This window comes from Fukomys damarensis, unplaced genomic scaffold (genome assembly GCF_012274545.1).
Source record: "Fukomys damarensis isolate Sample0158 unplaced genomic scaffold, DMR_v1.0_HiC HiC_scaffold_38, whole genome shotgun sequence".
In the NCBI taxonomy this organism is placed as follows: Eukaryota; Metazoa; Chordata; class Mammalia; order Rodentia; family Bathyergidae; genus Fukomys; species Fukomys damarensis.
The window spans coordinates 54752033-54777780 of NW_022900950.1; the positions used below are offsets into that span (position 1 = coordinate 54752033).

At 34.8% G+C, this 25748-nt stretch overlaps 1 protein-coding gene across 1 annotated transcript in view; it reads right to left on the reverse strand.

Moving 5' to 3' along the window:
* Positions 1–25748, reverse strand: part of Naa16 (N-alpha-acetyltransferase 16, NatA auxiliary subunit) — a 67643-nt gene that overhangs the window by 28627 nt on the left and 13268 nt on the right. The window contains 9 exon segments of the mRNA XM_033759948.1: positions 6585–6615; positions 10113–10201; positions 13493–13551; positions 13553–13607; positions 19333–19435; positions 19969–20098; positions 22071–22121; positions 22123–22250; positions 23140–23322. Coding sequence (XP_033615839.1) covers positions 6585–6615; positions 10113–10201; positions 13493–13551; positions 13553–13607; positions 19333–19435; positions 19969–20098; positions 22071–22121; positions 22123–22250; positions 23140–23322 — 829 coding nt within the window.

Consider the following 25748-nt stretch of genomic DNA (forward strand, 5'->3'; position numbering starts at 1 on the left):
AAAGGCGAAATAAAAAAGAGAGAGAAAATACACTAATGCCTTTATTAACAGTAAAACAGAACCTCAATAATTTCTCATTGCCATAAGCGATTTGAGGCTTTGAAGGACAAATATTTAAACTTTTATCAATAAATATTTTTGTAAAGTTTATCAAATTAATTTGTTTTTTGCTTCCTGTTGATTTGTGATGTTATAAGCCATTATATAAAAGTTCAGATTTTTTAAAATGTTACTCCTTACTGAAATTGAGTGAAATAATCCAAGTTTGAAAGATACATATGACAGTAGAAATGACTGCTTTGCTTCTTATGTTAGCAATCTTGGTACATGGCAGAAAGTGGAATCTACTTGATGTAATTATAGATTTTCCTACTCAACTTGTCTAATACTACTACAATGTCTGAAAACACTCCTTACTATCTTGTGAAAACTGGTACTTAAGACATTTATTTTCAAAAAACAATGTATTTCTTTTCTTTCACAGGCCTCTTAACAAACTAACCAAAATTTACTATGGTTCACTGTTGCTGAAAAGTGTGCCATGTGTCATAAAGTCCTAAAAATGTTGTTACATATGCCTGTGAAAGAAAACTTCTGCTAGTGTTCTACTTAAAGGAAGATGGTATGATTTAATTAGCTTCAATCCCTATCCCCACAAAGTCACAGACTAGCTTCCAAGAAGCCACTGACCATCCCCTTGACCCCACTTCCAGAAAAACCCAAAGTAAAATACTTCTTAGAATTATGTAGTAACCTTCTAATATGACAATGTACCATCTGGTACAATTCACTAGAATTAAGACAGGCAATGGGAAAATAAGATGAAACTACACATTAAGAATGGAAAAAATGTGTAATAGAAAACAATGTGAAAGTTTTTCACATTTATGTCTTCACTAACACATACATTTAATGAAACATATTCAACAAAGATAACCAAATAGATTACAGTACTAGAAAACAGGTACTTAAAAAAAAGATTAATTTTAAAACTGGTTTCTCATTCACGTGCAAGCTAAAAAAGCTGATTTCATACAAGTAGAGATAAGAGTTGTCACTAATATTAGAAAAGGTAGGGGAAGGGAGACAGAAGGTGGGTCACAGGAACCAAAATACTAGTTAAGTATCACACTGTAATGTGTACATTCTACATATATTAATAAAGTCACATCTTAATTTCTTTTTACCAAAATTTGAAAATTAAATAAGATTAAATAAACTCATGACTTGGAAATTAAAAGAATTATTTGGTTGGTTTTGATTTTGGGGGGGATCGGTACTGGGTACCGAACTTGGGACCTTGTGCTTGCAAGGCAGGCAGTGGCACCACTGAGATAAATCCCCAGCCCAAAAATTATTTGGTTTTTAAAAGGAGGTTCTTACAATGAAGTCTTTGAATTATTAACATCATCATGATTTAGCAACACCTAGTTCTTTATTAGAAATATCATTTTTGGGCCATACCCTAGACTAAGTCAGAAACTCCTATACAATCTATGTTTACTAAACCTCTTAGTTAACTCTGATACACAATTAGTTGGAGAAACATTGATTAAAATGTTGCAAAAATATTTTAATACAAAATAAAATTTTTAAGAGACACCTTTTAACCCATTATAATCACCCCGTTAATCTCAACTACATGTCTATTACTTTAAAAAAGCTTTCGCAGGCTTAGAAACACAAGTTGCTCAATTTAAGAAAATTATTTTTCCTGCCTCTTCTCCGTGTCCTGCCTCTCTCCAGACTATGAGGCCAGCTGGCGGCTGTGGCTAAGTTTTGGTTGCTGGGTGACAAATCCAAGCTGGGAAAGTAGTGATAATGGCAGAAACTGCTTCTCCATTGAAGCTCTTTGTGCTAAGACAACAATTACTACAATCTTTGGCCAGTTACTAGAGTTTGTTACTGAAGTATCACATTTTGTTGAAGCAACATATAGGAATCCAGAACTTGATAGAATAACCACAGAGGATGATCTACTGGAAATACAGGGGTATATAAACAAGCTTTCTGGTGAGGTGCTATCTTGGAGACACATGAAAGTTGCATTTTTTGGCAGGACAAGCAATCAAAAGAGCTCTGTTATCAATGCAATGTTATGGGATAAAGTTCTTCCTAGTGGGATTGACCATATGACCGGTTGCTTCCTGAATGTCACAGCAACTGACGGAGATAAAGCCTATCTTATGACAGCAGGATCAGACGGAAAAAACAGTGCCAGAAAGTGGTGGGGCACTTGGTGAAGGATTTCAGGCAAGGTTACAGGAGTTTCCAAATTTTGAACAATTTTTTGAGGAGTGTATCTTGCAGTGAGCAGTGAAAACAAAGTTTGAACAGCACACTGTTAGAGCTAAGCAGATAATAGACACTGTGAAAAACATAGTGGATTCAATAAATGTGGCAGCAGCAGAAACAAGGGTTTATTCAATGGAAGAGAGAGAAGATCAAATTGATAGACTGGACTTTATTTGAAATCAAGTGAATCTTTTAACACTGGAAGTTAAGAAAAAAAATCAAAGAAATTACTGAGTAGGTGGCAAACAAGGTTTCGTGTGCAATGACAGATGAAATCTTTCGGCTGTCTGTTTGGGTTGATGAATTTTGTTCTGAGTTTCATCCTACTCCAAGTGTACCGAAAGCATGTAAAGTGAGTTAAATAAACACAAAGAAGATGCTATGGGAAGAAATTTGGCTACTGGTGCACCAATGAAGTCAATGCCCCAATGCTTCAATCCCAGCAAGAAATTATTGAAATTTTGAAGCCATGGCTTCCAGCTGATATACAGAATAAACTTCTTACATTGATTCCTTGCAAGAAGTTTGATCTTAGTTATGACCTAAACTGCCATAAGTTATGTTCAGATTTTGAAGAAGACATTGTATTTCGTTTTTCCCTGGGCTGGCCATCCCTTGCGTATCAGTTCTTGGGCCCCACAAATGCTCAGAGGGCGCTACTTGGATTATCAGAGTTCATCTTTCAGCTCCCTAAATCTTTAGCTTCTACTCCCACTGCATCTACTAATTCAGCAACTCCAGATAATGCATCACAGGAAGAACTCATGGTTCCTTAATGATAGGATTAGCTTCTCTTACATGGAGGACTTCTACGGGCATAACAGTTGTTGGGGGAGTGATTTGGAAAGCTATAGGTTAGAAACTCATGTCTGTTTCATTAAGTATGTATAGAGTGCTGTATTTTTATTAAAGGCTGACCTGTACCCCCATGCCAAAGAGAGAGCCTTCAAACAGCAGTTAGTGAACTGTGCAACTGAAAAACTACAGATGATTGTCAGCTTCACAAGGACAAACTGCAGCCACCAAATACAGCAGGAAATGGCTACCACTTTTGCTCGCCTGTGCCAACAAGTCAATATAGGTATCTGGAAGAAAAAATTGCTAGATTGACCAAAGAAATAGATCAATTGGAAAAAATACAAAACAAGTCAAAGCTTTTAAGAAATTTTCAACTTGAAAATGACCTGGAGAATTTTACTAAGCAGTTTCTGCATTAAAGCAATGAAGAATCTCAACAACAGGGATTGCTTTGGTGAACATGATAGGAAGAAGTAGAACTTGGAAGATGGGGACAGTTGTTATTTTTATGAAATGATTTCAGTTATAAATTACACTAACTGCATTAAATAACAAATCGCTGTATAGATTCTAGTAATTATCTATCCAGGGTATTTGTGTTTCTAAACTGTGATGGTAGGTCCTTAGTCTTAATTTTGGGGTTAAGAAGAGAAAAAAGTGTTTATTAATACTGAATTAGTTAAAAGCAGTAGAACCAACTATGTGACCAAAGGAGTGGGTCCTTGAGCTCTTCATTAGGGCTTGCTTTATTTCTGATTCAGAAAAACTCTGCTTCCTGCATCCAGGAGATAGAGAGTGATCCTTTTGTCTTTTTTCTCAAAACTAGTTTTCGATGCCCTCTTTAATGGGAATGGTCAGTGTTATTGCTTTATTTTATAAGCAGCACTGCTCTAACCAACCAGGATTGTGGAATGTTCTTGAGTGTATTATTTATGCAACTTAATCTCTTGGCCATTGTGGCAGTACGTAAACCACTAATAAATACAGTTTTTAACCCCCTAAAAAAAAAAAAAAAAAAGAAAATTGCTTTTCATGAACTTACAGTGCCATCTACTGACAATTGTAAAAACTGCGGCTAGAGAAGTTTTCTTTTTTTTGGAGGTTGGGTATTTTGTTTCAGCAAAGAGAGAAAAGTAACTAACACAAATGCAATAAAAATTTGAAAGATGCCACTTGCCTCACAGGCACAAGGACTGAGTTCAATCCACAGTACAAAAAGAAATCTACAAAAAACAGAAAAAATTTAAAATTTAATTCAACTCATTACAAAGATCATTTTCAGATAATCTCTTATTAGATCAAGTATTAGTTAACTTAAAACCACAAATTACCAAACAACAAAAACCTTAATCTTGGATTAAATTGGTAACATTACGTACTTAAAAAATAAAAGCAAGGAGGGCCGGGGATTTAACTCAGTGGCACCACTCCTGCCTTCCAAGTGCAAGGTCCTGAGTTTGATCATGGGTACCAAACAAGCAAACAAACAGAAAGCAAGGCTGGGGAAGTACCTCAATGCCATAGCACTTGCTTAGTATGAACAAGGCCCTGGGTTCAATCCCCAGCACTGCCAAAAACAAAAAACAAAAAAAGCATTTTCTGAGGCCAACTCTCTGAAAATACTCCTCCTGGTAAAACAAAACAACAGTGTGATAAACAGTAAGAGACAACTGTTTAAAACAATGTATATTTCTCTTTGTGCTTTGTGTATAATTATAGATGAGAAATGTTTCCACTAAAACCCTGTTTCTCCGCTTTAAAATAAGGGTTATTTTTACAACCTCTCCCCCACAGGGATCAAACTCAGGACCTTGTGCTTGTGAGGCAGTCACCACACCACTGAGCTAAATACCTGGCCCTAAGGGTTGTTTTTTTTTTTTTTTTTAAGTAAAAAAGACTTTATAAACAAATCCTCAGTAGCACAGGAACTAGCAGAAAGAATCAACAACTAGGATCTCATCTTATTAAACAGCTTCTGTACTGCAAAAGAAATATCAACAGAACTAAAAGACAACCTACAAAGTGGAAAAAAAAAATTTTACCAGCTGCTCCTCAGACAAAGGGCTCTTATCTAGAATCTATAAAGAACTCAAAAAAATCAGCCCCCCCAAAATACAAAGACCTGATTCAAAAATGGGCATCTGAAATGAACAGACATTTCTCAAAGAAGTAAAGCAACAAGTAAATATATGAAAAAATGTTCCACATCACTGGTCATTCGAGAGATGCAGATGAAAACAACACTGAAATTCCACCTCACCCCACAAAGAATGGCTGCCATCAAGAAATCAACCAATAACAAATGTTGGCAGGGTTGTAGGGAGAAAGGAACCCTTCTCCATTGTTGGTGGGAGTGCAGACTGGTGCAACCACTATGGAAATCAATATGGAGATACCTCAAAGAGCTGGGACTAGAGATTCCATTTGACCCAGTCATCCCTCTTCTAGGTATTTTTCCAAAAGAATTAAAAGACTCACATCACAGTGATATATGCACACACATGTTTATAGCAGCACAGTTTGTAATAGCTAAAACTTGGAAACAGCCCATTTGCCCATCAGTGAGAAAAAAAAAAGATTTTACTTTCCTAACTTGTTATCACACACTGAGAAAACAAGTATTTTATGTCCACGTCAAAAGCTACTTTGAGTTCTTCTCAACTTAGTTGGTCTATTCAGATACACTGGCAGATTGAATTTGAAAGACAATACACTCAATTCTTTTTTATTTCCTCATTGAGTTTATTGGTAGGTATACAGTACAGTTACATTCATCACTGGGATCTTGTACCTTTACATGACAGGTCTTGGTTCTCATTTTTTCCCCTTGTCCCTGCCCTCCCTTCACCCCTCCTCCTTCCCCCTTTACAAACACTTCATTTCCATTTTTTCATTATTTTTTCTTTTCTCTTGTTACCTTTCCCCTACCCTTCCCACTTTCCCTACACCTTTAGCCCTTTTCTTCCTATTTCACATTGTTCATTTATTAGGATCTTATGTACTATTAGTTTTTCATACCAGAGAAACTATTCAGTATTTACACATGTGACTTATTTATTTCACTTAGGAGTATATCCTCAATATGTATCCATTTTCCTATGTATGAATCTAATTTCTCATTCTTTATGGCTGAGTAGTATTTCATTTTATAGAAAAACCACATGTTCTTTATCCAGTTTCCAATTTCTGGGCAAATGGGCTGTTTCCAAGTTTTAGCTATTACATACTGTGCTGCTATAAACATAGGTGCACATATATCTCTTGTGGCAGTCCAGCCGTCACAACACGAACCAGCCTGAGTTGGGGAGTGAGGACTGAGAAAAGAAAGAACACTCAAACCTGAGTGGAGACCAAGAGAAGTCTGATTTATTTCACAGAAACAGCTCCTTTTAAAGAGACAACAACAGGAAGCTTTTAGGGGCACACAACATTAGGATGCACCAAGCAATTATTTTTATCTTTATGCAAAGACCGGATTTCCTGACTCTTACAGATAACATCAGATCTCCGGCTAATGAGCTCCTGATCGCAGGGTCAAAGAACAAAACAAGTTTAACAAACAGTGTCCTTGAAAAGAAACAAATGTTACATAGATTTTATCAATGCCTTAATTGTACAGGAAGAAGTTATTTTCCAAATATGAAACCCCGGTGGGCCATGACTGGCCCCCACAATCTCTGTGATATGATTCTTTTAATTCTTTTGAAAAAATACCTAGAAGAGGGATGGCTGGGTCAAATGGAACCTCTAGTCCCAGCTCTTTGAGGTATCTCCATATTGATTTCCATAGTGTTTGCACCAGTCTGCACTCCAACCAACAGTGGAGAAGGGTTCCTTTCTCCCCACAGCCCCGCCAACATTTGTTATTGTTTGATTTCTTGATAGCCATTCTAATCCTCAGTAGCACTGGAACTAGCAGAAAGAATCAACAACTGGGATCTCATCTGATTAAAAAGCTTCTGCACTGCAAAAGAAACCATCAACAGAACTAAGAGACAATCTACAATGTGGGAAAATGTTTTTACCAGCTGCTCCTCAGACAAAGGACTATTATCTAGAATATATAAAGAACTCAAAACAATCAGCCCCCCAAATATAAAGACCTGATTCAAAAGTGGGCACCTGAAATGAACAGACATTTCTCAAAGAAGTAAAAGCAGCAAGTAAAAGCAAGTAAATATGAAAAAATATTCCACATCACTGGTCATTTGAGAGATGCAGTTGAAAAAATACACTCAATTCATATTTATCTTCTCCCACCAATCTGTTAATGAGGCTGAACATGTATGAAAAAGAATGAGAAAACTATATGCTGACACAGGACTGATTCCCAAAAACAGAGGTTAAGTAAAATGAAAAGCTAAGTTCAGAATAATCCACACCACCACTTTAAAAAAATTAAAGTTGAAAAAAAGGAGGTAAACCCAACACTGAGGGAAAGCTGAGGCAGGAGGCTCCTAAATTTGAGCCAAGAGTGGGTCACTTAATAACTCAGAAAGATACTGTTATCTAAGTTCAATCCCCAGTACAAAAAAAAAAAAAAATACTACTACTAATAATAAAAAGGCTGAAGATATAGCTCCGTTCAAAGACACCAGTTCAATCACTAGCACGACATATAAATGGGGAAGGGGAAAAGAAGAAAGCTGCACACTCCTGTCCCATCTTTGCTGTCTATGTACAATGTATTTCTGGAAGAAAACACCATCTATTGGTAAAAAAAGACTTTCAGGGGATGTGAGGTTGGTAGTCAGGAATAAAGCCATGAAAAAACTTTACTTATAAAACCTTTCTGTAACTTGCAACTATATGAAAGTATTAGTTACTCAGACCAGGGATTTAGCACAATGGCTCTGCCTTCTACCTCACAAAGTGCAAGGTCCCAAGTTCAATCCCCGGTACCAAAAAAAAAAAAAAAAAAAAAAACCACCAAAAACAAAACTGTACATGCATCTACGTAACTGTTCAATCACACACCATATCACAAAATTACTTATTATTTCTCACCTCATTATTTTTTGAGACCTTCTCTCAAAAATAAAAAAAAAGACTCTAGATTATCAATCAGTGCAAAGGCCCTGTGGTTCAATCCCTAGGAACACACGCCCACACCCACATACACATGCACATGCATAGTGATTCTTAAAAAACATTAGGAAAATCTGTTTTCAGTATTCTACAAAACAAAACAGGGAGGTCAGAAAAATATTATTTATCGTCAACAGAGCTAAAATATATTAGTGGAAAATGAATTTTTGGGGGGTACCAGGGATCAAACTTGGGTCCTTGTGCTTGTGAGGCAGATAGCGGGACCACTGAGCTAAATCCTCAGCCCATAAATTTTAAAAAATAATTCCTATCTACAGTTATTACTATCTACAATCATTCCTAACACATTTTAAGAGGTATTTTAGATATTTTCTAATCAACCAAAATATTTTAAATTTTATCACTCTTTTGGTAAAAATAAAAATGACCCAATTATTTGAATAAATATTTCCAATATAAATGAGAATTCATTAAAAAATATTCCTAACTCCCAAACCCAAGAAAAGATTTGCGGGGGGTTGGGGGTGTACTGGGGATTAAACCCAGAGCCTTCATACTGATCAAGTCTTTTCTATTTTTTATTTTGAGACAGGGCCTTGCTTAGTTGCCTAGGTAGGACTCAAGATTGCAATCCTTTTTCCTCAACCTCCCTCAGTTCTGGGATTACAGGTATACACTACCATTCCTAGTTTGAGAATAATTTTTTGAAGTTCTATTAACTTTCTAGAGTCTGACTTGTATCAAAACAAATGCCACAATAAGTCTCAATAAATACTGTGCAATTTGAGGTACTTACAACTAAAAATAAAGACTAACAAAAACACAATTTTTAAAAAACAAAATCATGAACAGTGTTAACGACCCAGCTCAAAAGTAAATGCAAGTTCAGCTACGTGGAAGAATTTGGTTCAAGGTCATGAATATGTTATTGAGCAATAAAAGCAAGTCACAAAATATACACCACAGTACTCTCCTATTTACCTAAAGTACAAAAATTATTTTTTCAAAAAAATCAAAGAAAAAATGGTGTCTGTTTTTTAAAGATATAAAATAAATAAGCTCTAGAAATAAAAGTAATGGTATAACAAGCAAAACAATAAATTTACTTAGTCTAAAGAGAAAAGGCTTCAAAGAAATGTTCTTATCTTACAACTCTTTTTCTGAATACATGCATTAAAAAGAAGATAGAAGACTTAAGAAATTTTACCACTTAAATCATAGTACTTCATATATAATTTGTCATCAATTCTGAAGAATATCATTTATCTTCTAAACATGCTGTTTTTTAAAAAATTCATATAAGAGCCCGATACTCTGGGACGCTGAGGCAGGAGGGTGACATATTCAAGCCCAGCCTGGGTAACTTCAGGTGAGACTTTGTCTCAAAATAAAAAATAAGGACCAGGGATTTAGCTCAGTGGTTCTACTGCCTGCCTTGATCCCCAAAACCCAAAAACAGACAAACAAACAAGCAAACAAAAAACCTTACTCAACAAAATGAAAAAAATAAAGTGGAATATAGCTCAATGTGAAAGCCCTGGGTTCAAGCCCTAGTATCACACACACACACAAACACACACACACACACACACACACACACACACACACACACACACACGTTATGTAAGAAAACATTTCATGTTGGGCCAGGGATTTGTCTCAGTGGCATTGCTCCTGGCTGGCAAGCACAAGGTCCTGAGTTTGATCCCCAGTACCAAGGGAAAAAAAAAGATATAAGGAAATGTTTTGTGTACATAATTTCAGATTCTTAAAACCAATATTTACTTATGTACTAAAGTATAACATTCTTACTAACATATACATAAAACTCAGACCTGATCACTCCTACTTAAAGACTGGTAGACAAACTCTATACCTGAAACAAGTTTTTAACGTATGAAGGGCACTGAGTAATTTCAACAAACAATTATTACTATTATTACAAAAGATATCCTAATATTACCTCAAACAAGATTCAAAGGTAATTTTCTAGGTGAAATTGCTCTAGGGTGCTGCTTACTAATTTCTTCATGTATCTGAAGCCTCTCTCCAAAAGTGCCTATTAACAGTAAATATGTGTGAAATTCATAGTATCATAACATTTATCTATATTAAACACTAATAAACTTTAAAATTTATATTACAAATGAAAGCTACATTTGTAACATTAAAGTTCCTCTCTTTTGGCAAGAATGACATCTAAAATTCTATGGTAGTAAAACATTATAATCAGTAAATCATCATTTAAAACCCAGTCCCTGGAGAATTCCAGCCCTTCTTTCATCAAAACACATTCTATATCCAACTCATATTATGAAATACACATGTTGCACAAAGATATGCTGCACTCCTTATACTCCTAGCAGTTAATTATGAAATAAAAATTCATTTTATGATGTATCCTTTGTATCACACATAACATTCTAAACTAATGAAGCCTACATATATGCTCGTAAAAGTCTATGAAATCTATTAATTAGACTTATAGAATCAACAGTTTTAGATCATGACTGCAGTCAGCTTATAGTTTAAAAGGTTAAATTAATTTCTATACTTGCTTTGACATTTAAAAATCTTCAGTGAGCTGGCTGAGGTGGAACATACCTGTAATGCCAGATACTCAGGAGGTTGAGGCCAAAGAATTTTAAGTTCAAGCCCAGCCGAGGCAACTTAGTGAAACCCTGTCTCAAAAAAAAAAGAAAAAAATTAAGAAGGATGGAAGCAGGATGTGGTGGCGTGAACTACCCATAATTCCAGCACAATGAGAGGCTGAGAAAGGAGGATCACAAATTCAAGCCCAGCCTAGGCCACCTAGCAACTCAGCAAGATCTTGTCTCAAAATAATAAAAACAAAAATTTTAAAGGGATGTAGCTCAGGGCTGGGGATTTAGCTCAGTGGTTCTGCCACCTGCCTTGCAAGCAAAAGGACCAGAGTTCAATACCCTGTACCAAAAAAAGGGGGGGAAAGGGATGTAGCTCAGAGCAAAAGCCCTGGGCTCAACACCCAGTATCACTCAAATCAAAACAAAATCTTCAATGAATCTCCATTATAAAAATACCACTAGTCCAGATTCTTTATATTGGCAATTATTTCTCCCAAATGATACAGAATGTACTTCTAACAGAAGTATCTTTCATCTCAAGAACCACTTAGTTTTATACTAACACAGAGAGGATTTACATGTAAACTATATATTATTCTTCAATATATTGTTCAATATCTAGAGCAGGATCTGACTGCAAATCATTATTCTAAATAAGCTTCTGCATAATTTACAAAGGTAAATTATTTTATATAAGCAATAAGACAATTTACAATAGACTTTTTTGTTGCGGTACTGGGAATTGAACTCAGGATCTTGTGTTTGCCAGGCAGGCATGGCACCACTGAGTTACATCCCTTACCCCTTCAATAGACTCTTTCTGTTTGTTTGTTTGCTTTTTGGTATGGGGGATCAAACTCAGTACCTTGTGCTTTCGAGGCAGGCGTGGTGCCACTGAGCTAAATCCCTGGCTCACCCCCTTAATAGACTCTTTAAAAGACTCTTAAAAAGCAAACATATCTGTTTTTAAACTAAAAAGTTTTAAGTGGATTTTAATTCAGAATAACCCTTGAGGTTTATTTTTTAAAAAGCTATCTTTAAAGTAAATGTAGTGTTCAGTATGAAGATTATGAAAACATGCACTTTTTGCAGAGGTAATGTTTAACTTTGTGTAGACTCATTCCTTCCTCCAGTAATATGTTTGGATCTCCAATATGGTTGAATTTTTAAAACTAAGATATCTAAGGCTGGGCCTGGTGGCGGATGCCTGTAATCCCAGCACTTGGGAGGCTGAGGCAGGAGGATCGCTGTGAGTTCAAGACCAGCCTGGGCTACATAGTGAGTTCCAGTCTCAACTACATAGTGAAATCCTGTCTGAAAAAGCCAAAAAATAAAAATAAAATAAAATAAAACTAAGATATCTATAAAAATAAATTTTCACATTCTGTTAATGATTTGGATACTTCATGAAATATTAAAGACTTGTGAAATTTTAAAATAAAGGCTACTGGGTATATTTAATAAAAAGTTCTCACATTTATTCCTAATCTTAGAGCACAAGCTGTATTAAAAAAAAGATCTCTTCACTATTCTAGATACAAGTCTTGAAGTATAGCTAAATTAAAATAAAATGATACCCTTTCAGTGCCCTACTTGAGTCACAAGTTGGAGCTACAGAGCTTACCACATGGGAGAAAAGATCCTAAGAAACTTAAAAAGATTAAGTAGAGTAACTAATTTGTGGTCAATACAATTCATATTAATCCAAAGATCTTGACACATGAAACAGTACATTCAACTCGCTGAAACCTTTAAAAATTTATTATTATTCATTGCAATGTCAGTAAGTAGTAGTTTAAATCAAAAACATAATTATTTCACTTTTCCAACCTTTTAGCAATATGACTTTTCTCCTGTTTTTATCAGATTACTATCTAACCAATATTTTCTAATCATTCGAATCTAAAAACAACTATTTAAGGAAATCCTATGGTTTCATAATTATTTCAGGCAACATTTATTAAGAGGTAAAGATGATTACAAGAATATTAGCTGCTCTAAACAACAATCATGAAAATTTCAGGGAAAATTTGGAATAACACTACATATTTTTAAAGAGTAAGGGCTCTAGAGCCTGGAATTTAGCTCAGTGGTCCTGCTGCCTGCCTTGTGAGTGAAAAGTCCCAAGTTCAATACCTGGTACCAAAAGAGTAAGGGCTATATACTCTCAAAAGATTAATAATATTTTGTTCTTCACAAATTGGCCTAATCTGAAACTAGAAAAATAATTTTCCTGTTTGTACTATATATTATCTATCTTCAACAGGATTTCTTTGCCCCAATTTTTATACTATTTCATTTTGGGGGGCTTTATTTTTTTGAGACAAAGTCTTGCCATGTAATTCAGGCTGGTCTTGAACTCACTATGTTCAGGCTGGCCCCAAACTTGCAACTATTCTCCTGCCTCAGCCTCCAAAGGTTCTTTTATATTAGAGGGAAACAGACCTCTAATGATTTAACAATATTAAATAATTGTGACATTTCCCAGAAAATGAATGTTCGTTTTCTTCACCAGCTCTGTGGCTACTGTTATTTAGTAAGACTTTAATGGACCAAAGAATTTTAAATTATATATGAACGTTCTCATTTAAATGTAAATATTTGAATTAACTTTCACATATAATCTATAATTTTACTAAATGAAAAAACAAGTGCTAATGCTGAAATTGTTCTTACATACTATTACAACTTTACATTTTATTGTACTTCAAACACCAGTTAAGATATTGAGAAAAATCATTACATACTAAGTTGCAGAGATTTTTCCAAGCCTTCATAATAATACCAATTTTCTGCTTTCCTATCAGTTTTTGAATACTTCACTGAGTTCTTTTAATCTTCCCAATTTCAACAGTATTTCTCCTAAAATTAAGCAGAAAGACACATTTATTTTACTTAGACATTAAATAGTTTTCTAATCCCAGATATTTTTACTAAATATTATTACTGAATAGATGTTTATGGGCTGGGGAGTTAGCGCAGTGATAATGCACCTGCCTTGCAAGCATAAGGTCCTGAGTTTGATCCCTGGTACCAAAATAAATGAATGAATGAATGAATGAATGTTTATGAAAGACTCCATGTGTTTCCTCTTGGGGCATGACAAAACACATAGGTTAATTCACAATTCACAACTTGCCTTCAGAAAAGAAGCTTCATTTATGCATTCTATCATGTTAACATTCATTTTTGGCTCCTTCTCAGTCCCCAAATATACACACAGGACATTAACTTGTTAAAAAATCTTTGCAAAATACACGTTTTACATACCCTTTGTAAGAACTGAAGTCCTTCTTCTAGACGGCAAAATTAGATTGTCCTATAATTTTAATGAAATATGCCTGCCGTCCTACTGCCCAGATTTAAATGTATTTTTCCTGGTCAATTCATATATTAAGCAATTATTCACTCAATTCTGTTTCTTTTTAAGATCATTAAAATTGGAGAAGTTAACTTAGAAAAATTACAACACCACACTCCACTTCATAGAATAAAATGACACAAACCATGTTCGTGCTCTAGGCACCTCTGTGGTTCAAATCCTTTTACTAAATCATAAAAAATTCAAAGTGGGTGAGGGGAATGAGATAATGGAAAGCACACCTAAACCAAAATAAAAGAGAGTCTCAAAAATGCATATGCTTCACAATATTTCCAGTTCTCCAAATAATCTATTTCAAATAACCCTTTGAAATGTCTCCAATACTACTTCAGCACTCACCATATTGGAAGAGAAAGAATATCAGATGGTTCCACATACTATTACTTCACTCCTTACAGCTATCATCAATTAGACTAAACTAGGTTTAATTACAGTCTCCACCTTTACTACCTTTGTGATCTTGAGCAAGTAGTAAGTCCTGGTAAAAAGTGGATAAACATAAATGTTGGCTACTTAAAAAAAAAAAGTATAAACATTCCCTACTCGTTCACCCACAATTATTTTCTGGCCAGTCCAATTATTACTCTGATTAACTTAGATATAATAAACAACAGAACATTTTTCATTTCCAAAAGTATCTGTTATTTGCTACCAAGAAGTAAAGGTTACTACTGGAGAGACATACAGGATAATTAAGTATACAAGCATATTCATAAGTATGTGAAAACTAACCTGTAAAGTTTTTAAAAAGATCTTAAGCTAACAAGTCCAAGGATATAAAGGTGTATCAGCTAGACTTGCAAAGTACACTGAAAAAATTAAACTACCATAACCTGCCTATAGAGAAAAGTGATTATATATAACATTAATAGTCCCCAGTTATCATCACTAGCAAAATACAAGTAAATGTGGCTAAGAGACAATCTGCAGAATACAAAAATCAGTTGTATTTCTATATACTAACAATGAACCCCAAAAATGAGATTAAAAGATATCATTCACAATAGCATCAAAAGGAACAAAATAGAAATACATGTGAGAAATAAAAGCTATAGACTGAAAACTGCAAAATACATCAAGAAAAATTAAAGACCTAAACAGAGATATTCAATTCCACGTTGGTAAAATGCCAATTCTACTCAAATTCATCTATAAATTCTCCCCAAATTCAATTTCTACCAAAATCTCAGCAAACTTTTTCACATATATCAACAAGCTGATCCTGAAATTTATATGGATATGCAAAGGACCTAGAAAAGCCAAAACAATCTCAGAAAAGAAAATATTAAAAGGATAAGCATTTCAAACTTACTATAAAGCTGCAATAATTAAGACATTGTAACACAGGCATAAAGACAAACTCAAAGATCAATAGAAGAATATAAGATCCAGAAATAAATTATTATATTCAACTGATTTTTAATTAAGGTGCCCAGAAATGATGCTTGGAAATTAAATATTCACATGCAAAAAATTACCTTCAGCAGGGCATGGTGGTGCACTCCTGTAATCTCAGTACTTACTGTGAGGCTGAGGCCTTAGAATCTCTAGGTCAAGCCCAGCAAGGGCAATTTAGATTCTTTGTAAGGCTCTTCTTAAAATTTCCTGTTTACAAAAGTAAGCTCTCTGTCAGTGTTCACTTAATTTTACATAAATATGCTCTTTGAGGCTAAAGCAAATCCAACTGGTTTTCAATGGGAAAATAAAATCTAAAAACTATTCCTAAGAGTTATTTTAAAGAGAACTTGTCTTTAATCTTAATGTAACAGAAATGTGTACAATGATCAGTATTTTTAAAAATTTTAATGTGGTAAACTTTAAAGCACTGAACACAATGGAGTGAAACATCATATTCTACACAAAAATACTGGGTTTCTCTCTAAATTTTTCCATCCTTCTTGTTGTCTAAGCACCAAACTGCAGCAACCCACAAAATTTCGTTTGTCTCCCATCATGCATACAGATTACATTTTCTAGGACCTAACATTGTCAGTGAGAGAGGATTAGTGTACTAATTTTGTAAATAGAAATACCACTACTAAACCTGAATGTTATTTTAAAACATGCCATCTTTTTTTTCCAAAGATTGTCAAAATACTAGAGCAATGTGGAAATGATAACCAAAGGAAGGTATTTTGTGATAAACTTTGGAATAAGGTTAGGACTGTAATATATTAGTTATCTCAGAGTAAACACTATAGCCACAAGCACTACAGGCAAGTATTTTCAAGGCAAATATAAATGGTTTGATAAAGGTATAGGGAGGTAGCTCAGTGCAAAGGCCCTGGGTTCAATCTTCTCTACCACCAAAAATGAAAATAAAATAATAGAGCTGGGCTTGGTGTTGTATGGCTATAGTCCCAGCCACTAAGGCTGAAGTAAGAGGTTGGCTTGTCTACAAGTTCAAGGCCAGTGTGGACAACACAGTGCGCCTGTATTTCAAAAAAATAAAATTAAAAAATATAAACCCATAAAAACAAATAGAACATGTAAGATTTCAACAAATTTCTGGAAGGTGGAATGCAAATAAGGAATAAGCTATAAAGAGGAAATCACTAGAGTGAGTCCTTGCCATGGAAAACCTCCGACAGAGTTTAAGATTATGCAGTGATGGATAAACAGATATGAGACTTCAGGCTGGAGTGTTAACTGACAGTATGTGACCCAGCTCTCACATTATCCCCATCAACCCTGCAACCAAACCCAAGTGTAGAATATCCCACCAGAAAAGTAGAATTTTCCAAAGTAAAATCTAGAAAATGGATTCTAAGCAGAAAAAAAAAGAAAAAGAAAATAACAATAAAAATCTTGTTAGATTAAAAACAAGTCTGCCAAATAAAAATTTTAGTGAAAGATTTAAAAGTAAATGTATTCCTGCCTGTGGTGGTAGTGATGATGGTTATATAATCTTCAAGTGTTAATTTCATAGAATTATAAATCAAAATAAGGTCAAATTTAATGCACAATACTTTTAAATAAGATTTAAAAACAAGAAGGAAATTCAATAAAGGTATACAAAGTAGAATAAAAAGTCAAGAAGACTGACAAATGTTAAAGAAGAGTAAAGACAATCTAGGATGATATTATTGCATTAGTAAGTGTTCCAAACAAGAGAAACAAAGCATATAAGAAATGATCAAACATTCTAGGACAGTATCTGAGAGCTCAAAAATATACTTTGGCTTACAAGGTCCACGAGAGCACTGACATCTTTAAGATCAATACTTATATACATCCTGGTAAAATTTCAGAACACAAGGGTCAGGGATTAGTTCAATAGCTAAATTCAATCCCCAATACCGCATTAAAAAAAAATCGGAACACAAAAGTTAAAGATTCTTTTGGAAGAAACACACACATATGCATGCACACATGCACACACACAACAGATGACTTAAAGGACTTCAGGCATCAAATTTCTAATTGACAACAATAGGCACCTTCAAAATTCTAAGGAGAAATTATCTGTCTACTTACAATTCTGTAACAACAAGTACAAGGATAAGATAAAAACAGTTTCAGATACTACACAGAGGTTGAAAATTTACTGTCCCATAACCTCGGCTAGACAGTTACTAAAGGACATATTTTAGCAAATTAGGTAAATAAAGAAATAACATTTTCAGGAAAAGATTAAAACCAATCTTGGCTCAAAGGGGGACAGAGATATATAAGAAAAAAGATTCAATGAAATATATCTGAAGACTGAGAAAGTCCTGAAGCTCCAAAAAAGGCATAAATTATAAAAGGAAAAATTTAAATTCCTAGAAAATCTAAAAGTTGCAATGTGTGGTAGTGCACACCTATAATCCGAGCAAACTGAAGGCTGGCCTGGGCTACACAGCAAGTTCAAGGCCAGCCTGAACTACATAGCAAAACCTTATCTCCCCCCCCCAAAAATAAATAAATTAATTAAAAGAATATTATGAAAACTGTATGACAACAAATAAGATAACTCGGATAAAACGAACTAATTCCTAAAAAAATACAAATTACTGAAAAGAATTAAAAAATCTGAAGAGACTTACAGCAAGTAAGAGAATCAATTAGTAATCAATAAATTTCCCACAAAGAAAAAGATGTTATCACAAGTGAATTCTACTGAATATTTACAAGCCCTTCACAAACTCTCAGAACAGAAGGTTTCACTTTTCAACTCATCTGGTGAGGCCAGTGTTACTCTGATACCAAAACCAGACTTGGACATCAAAAAAAAAAAAAAAAAAAAAAAAAAAAAAAAAAAAAAAAAAAAACAGACTAAAATCCTTTAACCTAAGAAATACAAATTAAAAGAAAAACGAAATAAATAATTTCATTCCAAGATTGGTAAAAATTAATAAAGCTGACACCATGTCAGCAAAGATACAAAGAAACAAAAACTATAAAACCCTGTTAGTGAGCATTAAATTAGTAAAGCTACTTTCCAGAGTGATGATAAAAAATGTTTGTGGCAAAGCTGAAGATAAGTGCAGAACTCTATAATTTGAGTATTAAATTTACACTAAAGACAAACTCATGAATGTGGCCAATAAATCAACAGAAAAGAATATTTACCATAGTACTATTTAGGGGGGTTACTGGGGATCAAACTCAGTACCTTGCACTTGCAAGGCAGGCAGCAGAACCACTGAGCTAAGTCCCAGCCCACTGTAGTACTATTTTTAACAGACAAAGTAGAATTAAATATTTATTTATGTAATGGAACACCAAACAGTAGTTCAAAATGAATAAACTATCCCAACTTGTATTAACATGGGTATGTCTCAAAAAATATTGAATGAAAAACCTATTATTCAAGTTTTTAGGTTTGTCTGGTTTGGTTTGGTTTTTTGAGACAGAATCCTGCTACGTAGCTCAGGCTAGCCTCAAACTCATTATGTAGCCCAGGCTGACTGCTAACAAATGGCAAGTCTCCTGCATTTAGCCATAATTGAGTGCTGGATTACAGGTATGTGCCACCATGTCTAGCTTATTTATGTAAATTTAAAAATACAAAATACATTTTAAAACAGCGTATGTTTTAGCAATGTTTGCATAACATAAACAGAACAGGGGATTACCTATATAAATCAGTGGAGGCAAACTTTTTATTTTTTTTATTTTTAAGGCAAACTTTTTAGAGCTTTCATAACAAACAGCTGGCTGTGGCACAGATGCCATAGGTTCACCATCAGTGATCTCTACTAATTTCAGAATAGTGGTTACCTCGGAAAGGCACATAGGAGGACTCTAGCCATTTCTGCAACATTTTATTGTTTTTAATAATAAAATCTAGAGCAATTATGTAAAATGTTAACGTCTCATTTCTCTGATGATACACAAGTATATGCTGTCACATTTTTCGATTTTGTATATAAATACAAATACATTAAAATGCATTATATAAAACAAAGTGTTATATACACATATTTAATTGTTTTGGAAGTGCTGGGGATCAAATCTAGTATTGCAACTTGTGCATGCTAAGCAGGGACTCAAGTACTGGGGCACATCTTCAGTTACATAAAGTAATATATATGTGTGTATATATATATATATATATGCATACACTAGTATATATATAGTATATATACTTACTAGATAAACAATTCGACAAGCCCGTTTTTATTTTTACATATTTTCCTTCTCTACTTATTTGAATACTGTTGAAATTATAGTATACAAATTTTTATATTATTTATTTGCAGTAAGAATTCCATATCTTCACTTTTTCCATTATTTCATAAAGTTTTCAGTTTTTTCATAGGTTTCAAAGATTAATTCAAATTTGGGGGTGGAGGCAGTTTAGAAATCAACTATTTTATTCTGTGAAGGTAGGAAATGTTAAAATAATGCTCTTACTTGCTGAGTTTATCTAACTTCTTCCAGCAATTTTATTGCCATATCATAATTTTTCAGCAAATGGCATGCAGTGGCATATCCAATACAGGAAGCACACTGTGTTGGATGCAACTACAAAAGCTGGTATCGTCTCCTTTAATTAAAAAAAAAAAAATTGGTTTTTATTTTTTTAAATTTTAATTTTCTCCAAAGTGTTTATATTTCATGAGTTTTAAGAGAACAATCTAATGTGTTTAATACTTTTTTAGTGAAGACAATAAACACCAGTTCCAGAATAGTATAGAAATATTTTTCACATTTCTTATCAAAATTACTTAGGTTTCAGGCCAGGGATTTAGCTTAGTGGTTCTGCCACCTGCCTTACAAGCACAAGGACCTGAGTTCAATGCCCAGTGCCAAAAACAGCAACAACAACAAAAAAACCTTGGGTTTCTTTTATTAGTTATATTAATACCTTGCAATATTGTGAGGCTATCAAGGAAATCTTACTTTTGGGGGGGTCATGCCTATGGGCTCACTTATAAAATACCTTATAATAAAAATTTCTTCTTATAAATTTAAACATTTTTTACTGAAAAAGACTGCAATGGCTTTTTATTATACTAGATTCTTTAAAAAGTATATGAAATACAATCTATTTATGTTGACCCCAGAGACAGGATGAACATAGTCAAGGAAAAAAGACCTGAATTGTCTCCTCTAGCAGAAACACATCTACTTTCGCTGTAAGAAAGCTCAATTTCTTTAATATTAGGGTCAAATAACCATAAATTCAATCATGGCCTAGAAAAAGCAGTATCTGTCTGAACAGAAAAACCAGCCTCCTTACAGAGGTCCCATGTCTCAAGGCTCACTTTTTTTTTTTTCAAGGTTTAAGCAAGTGATATTGCTTGGAAGAACAGGGTCGCATGAAGAACATTAACTGGAAAAGTGTTCGATTTCCACGATTCTGTTGTTACTTGGTTAGAATGGATGCCAAGTGAGTCCAGGCACACCATATGCCACAGGTATAATTTTCCATTCCTTTTTTTTTTTTTTTTTTTTTTTTTTTTTGGTGCTGGGGATTGAACTCAGGCCCTTGCGCTTGCAAAGCAAGTGGCGGAACCACTGAGCCAAATCCCCATCCCTACACTCCTTTTTTTTTGAGACAGGGTCACACTATGTAGTTGAGACTGAACTGGAACTCATATGTAGCCCAGGCCAATCTCGAACTCACAGCGATCCTCCTGCCTCAGCCTCCCAAGTGCGGGGATTACAGGCATGTGCCACCACACCTGGCTGGGGACACTAATTTTTATATTTTATTTCAACTACAAAAACCGAATGTCAAAGCCAGGCATACACCTGTAATCCCAGCACTTGGGAGGCTGAGCAGGAGTTGAAGGCTAGCTTAGGTTACACAGTGAGTTCAAAGCGAGCCTGAACTACACAGAGACCCTATCTCAATGAAACAACAACAACAATAACAAAACACAAAAATACTGAAACCCAAACCCACAGGCCTCTAGTACAGCATCTGCATATAAGACATGAAGACATTCTAGGTTTTTTTTTAATTACATAAGTATACAGTTTATCCCTATTTAATACTTAACTATGATGTTCCAGAATTAATACTGTTGGGGGGCTGAGAATATAGCTCAGCGGTACAACATTTGCCTGGCAAGTGTGAGGCTCTGAGTTCAATTCCCGGTTTAAAAAAAACAGAATTAATAATGTTGGAAGGTGCTAAATGACTTTCTCCTCTTACTACAGATTCTACTAAATCAAACTGGCTGATGCTCACATAATTGCGGATTCACATGGCTTTAAATTTAACCTACTGCTAAAAAACAAAATTCGTGCCAGGCATGGTGGTGCAGGCCTGTAATCCCATCGCTCCAAAGGCTAAGGCAAGAGGATTGCCAGGAGTTCAAGGCCTGACTACATTACACAGTGAGTCCAAGAACAGCCTGGACTCCATGGTGAGACTCTGTCTCAAAAAACTAAAACACACGTCAGTCTCAATTACATAGTAAGACCCTGTCTCAAAAAAAGAAAAAAAAAACACAAAAACTAAAACACCACCAAAAAACAAGAAACAAAATTCATTTAAGACTGACGTACTTACACAGTAACCTTCAAGGTCTCTCATTTGGATCTGCAACAGAGAGATCCCTCAAAATTTGAAGATTTTCTTTATCCAACCTGAGAGCATTTTGGTAGCACTTAATAGCTTCATCACATTTCTTTCTTTTGCAGAGGGTGGTTACTCTGGACTGAATTCGGGACCTTGTGCTTGCAAAGCAGGCAGTGGCACCACTGAGCTAAATCCTGGGCCCAAGTTTACCACCACTGATATTCAGACCTCAACTAGTTTTGTAATGCTTTTGCACAATAATTTTTATGTTTAGCCTAATCCTTTTGACAAACATTGGCTACCAATGAAACAAGGTAAAAGAAACAAATATGGACTGTATTAACACCAGTGCTAGAAGAATAATTCAAAACAAAATCTGCTGGGGATTTAGTTCAGTGGTGCTGCCACCTGCCTCACAAGCACAAGGTCCTGAGTTCAATCTTGTACCAAAAAAACCAAAAAAAAATCACCTACGAGTAGATCAGTCATACCATTTTTTTATTGATACCATATTGATATTTGCTGACAAATATCAGCAGAAATATAAAAAGCATATCTACTGAAGAATAGAATACATATGATTTTTTATCTTTAGACTACTTTGCAGTGAAAATATTGTCCTAATTTTATAAACAGGAAATCAAGGTATAAACTTAAAATAGTACTCAAAATAATAAAGGAAACTGGGTCTATAAAAATACTAGTACAGAGCACTTGGGAGGCTGAGACAGGAGGATCGCTGTGAGTTCGAGACCAGCCTGGGCTACATAGTGAGTTCCAGGTCAGTTTCAACTACATAGTGAGACCCTGTCTCAAAAAACAAAACAAACAAACAAATCTGATTTCTGGGTTTTTGGATTAGAGGTGCTCAATTGGTATTATATACAAATATTCCAAAATCAGGGAAACTATGGAACTCTGTAACACTTCTGATCCCAAGTAACTTATATATTACCTCATCCAATTTTACCCCCAGTAGATCAACCATTTCTCATCTAAAAGTAAAAACACACTACATATCCCAGACAATTATGCAGTCAACAGGGAGCTGCAAAGCCTTGGAATGTAGGGAAGTACAGTATTCTTTCATTGTTAAGAGTCATGGCCGTTAGATTTCCCCACAGCAGTCTCTCAACAGATAAAACATCACCTCCATGTTCAGCAAATTTGGGGTTTGAAGGAATCATCTTGCAAAACTTGAGGCCATTTTTGTATTGCTTCTGTTCATAACATTTCTGCAAAGATAAATTGAACAAGTTATTTTTAAAATAAATGTACAAAAGCTTTTTATCAATTGGTAGCACTTTCAACAAATGTTCTTTTTGTTACTACTTGTCAAACTATTCTACAATCTGAGTAATTTCACATTAAGAGGAAATAGATAGAGAATATAACTGTCAACCTGAACTACCACAGAAGTTAACTGAAAATTCAAAAGGAAAAATGTGTAATAAAAAATTAGGAATTCAATTACAAGTCTTTGCTACTAGAAGAATAAAACCAATGCTCCTATACAAATATAGACTATCATTTACTGAATGACGGTGTCTGTACAAAACTTGTTGTGTACCTTAATTCTTTATAATTTTTAAAGTATAAAAACTGTTCACTTATCTTAGTACACATGTAAATTGCATAGTTTTTAAAATCAGGTTAAACATACTTATCTCCTGGGGGCAACCCACTTTCCATCTCTTAGACAGAAGCTATCTTTCTTTCAATAAATTCTTCCTCCTCTTAACCTCCTCTATACTAGAATTCTTTTTTTTTTTTAATTTTAGAGAACATGAGCTTGCATTTCAGACATGTAGCAGGTTTCGGAGTTACATCTGTTCCCCCTTTATCATTTTGGAGGTCTTCCACAGAGATTATTGGACAGAGGTAAGAGTTTTCTTTCATAGGCTCTAATGTTGGTCTTTTGCTTCATTGATTATAACTTTTTGTTTTGTAAGTTCTTTTTTTGTTTGTTTTATAGTATCAGGGATCAAACTCAGGACCTTGCACTTGTGAGGCAGGCACAGTGACATTAAATTAAATCCCTGGCCAGTAGTTTATAAGTTCTGGTTCTTGTTTTATAGATTCTTTTTGTTTCAGCATTTGCTTCAAAATTGTCTTAATTTTAAGGTGTATGTTTTAAATTTTTGCAAATTGCTTACTTCTCTCATGATGCATTCTCCTTTGCTAAAATTATGTTTTATTCTTATTTTGCAAATGCTGTGTTTGGACTTAGTTGCTTAAAAATGATAATTCTACATGGCCCAATACATCTGAATGCACTCTGGTTTACAAGCAAGTCTATGTAATGTGTAACTGTTGTCTATTAATGTTCTACAAGTATTCAACTTTTAAAACAATGATGGTTGATAGAAATAAGTCCTCTAATATACTTTATATTTCAAAGTGCTTGATATCCAGGTAAAATTATAATAGTTAAGCTCACTGTTCCCATTATGATGCTACTGTCACTGATCTTCTCTTCAAAACTAGAAAGGTAACTGGGCTAAAAAGACAGCCAATATTTTGGTCCTGGCCCCTCAAGGTCAACAAAGATCGAAGACATGAGGGAATCTTTTCTATGAGATCCTACATCTTCAGTAAGTCACCCAACCTCCTGAGCAGGGAGATTGCTGGACACCAAACCAAAAAATGTACCGACCATGTGCCAAGAGAGGGTCACCAAGAAGAAAAAGTCCCCCATGCTTTCACTGAAAGCCACATAGTCATGGAAGGCTGTGACACGTCCTGATGGCTGACACTGACAGAGGAGCTGAGAGGCTCCATACAAAATAATGTCTGGGGAGAATTAAGTAACCTTGATAGAAAATTAGAGGTTCATATTGATAGACACGGATCTCAGATCTCGCTTTAACTTGGTCTTAAACACCCAGCAGAAAAGAATAACCAAGGGCTGGGCGTGGTGGTGCCTGCATGCCTGTAATCCCAGCACTCAGGAGGCTGAGAAAGGAGGATCACTGTGAGTTCGAGACCAGCCTGGGCTGCATAGTGAGTTCCAGGTCAGTCTCAACTACATAGTGAGACCCTGTCTCAAAACACCAAAAAAGAAAAGAATAACCAAAATATGTTTAACCACAGTGTTGAAGCTAGATAAGTTAATTAGATATCTTGTAGGCAGGTTACACAAGGCCAGCCCGCCTGGGTAGGGGAAAAAGATCTTCCAGGAAAGATCCCTGAACCACCCCTTACCACTGAAAATTCTTGCTCATTCCTTGTATGCTTTGCTGCTTGCTCCTTGCTACTACATGACTTGTTTCCTGATGGATCCCCATTTAATCAATATTACCTAATCAACTATACTTGTTATAATCTTATTGGTTGTTTCTCATTGGATCAGTATTACCTAAGTGACAGTACTTGTAATCTTACTAGTTGACCTTAGTTTTGTCCCACCTTGAACCCGCCTCACCTCACAGCTTCGACCAATAAAACACATTTGAGAGTTGGGAAAGTGAGCGACCCACTTTCTGGTTCCCCTTGTCTATCTTACACAGAAGCTATCTTTGTCTTAATAAATTTTCCTACTCTTAACCACCACTGTTTCTGGAATTCATTCTTCGATTTTAGAGAACACAAACTCTAGTTTCAGATATCTAGTAGGTTTGGGAGTTACAACTCTCCCCATATATCAATAGTAGTAAAGTTA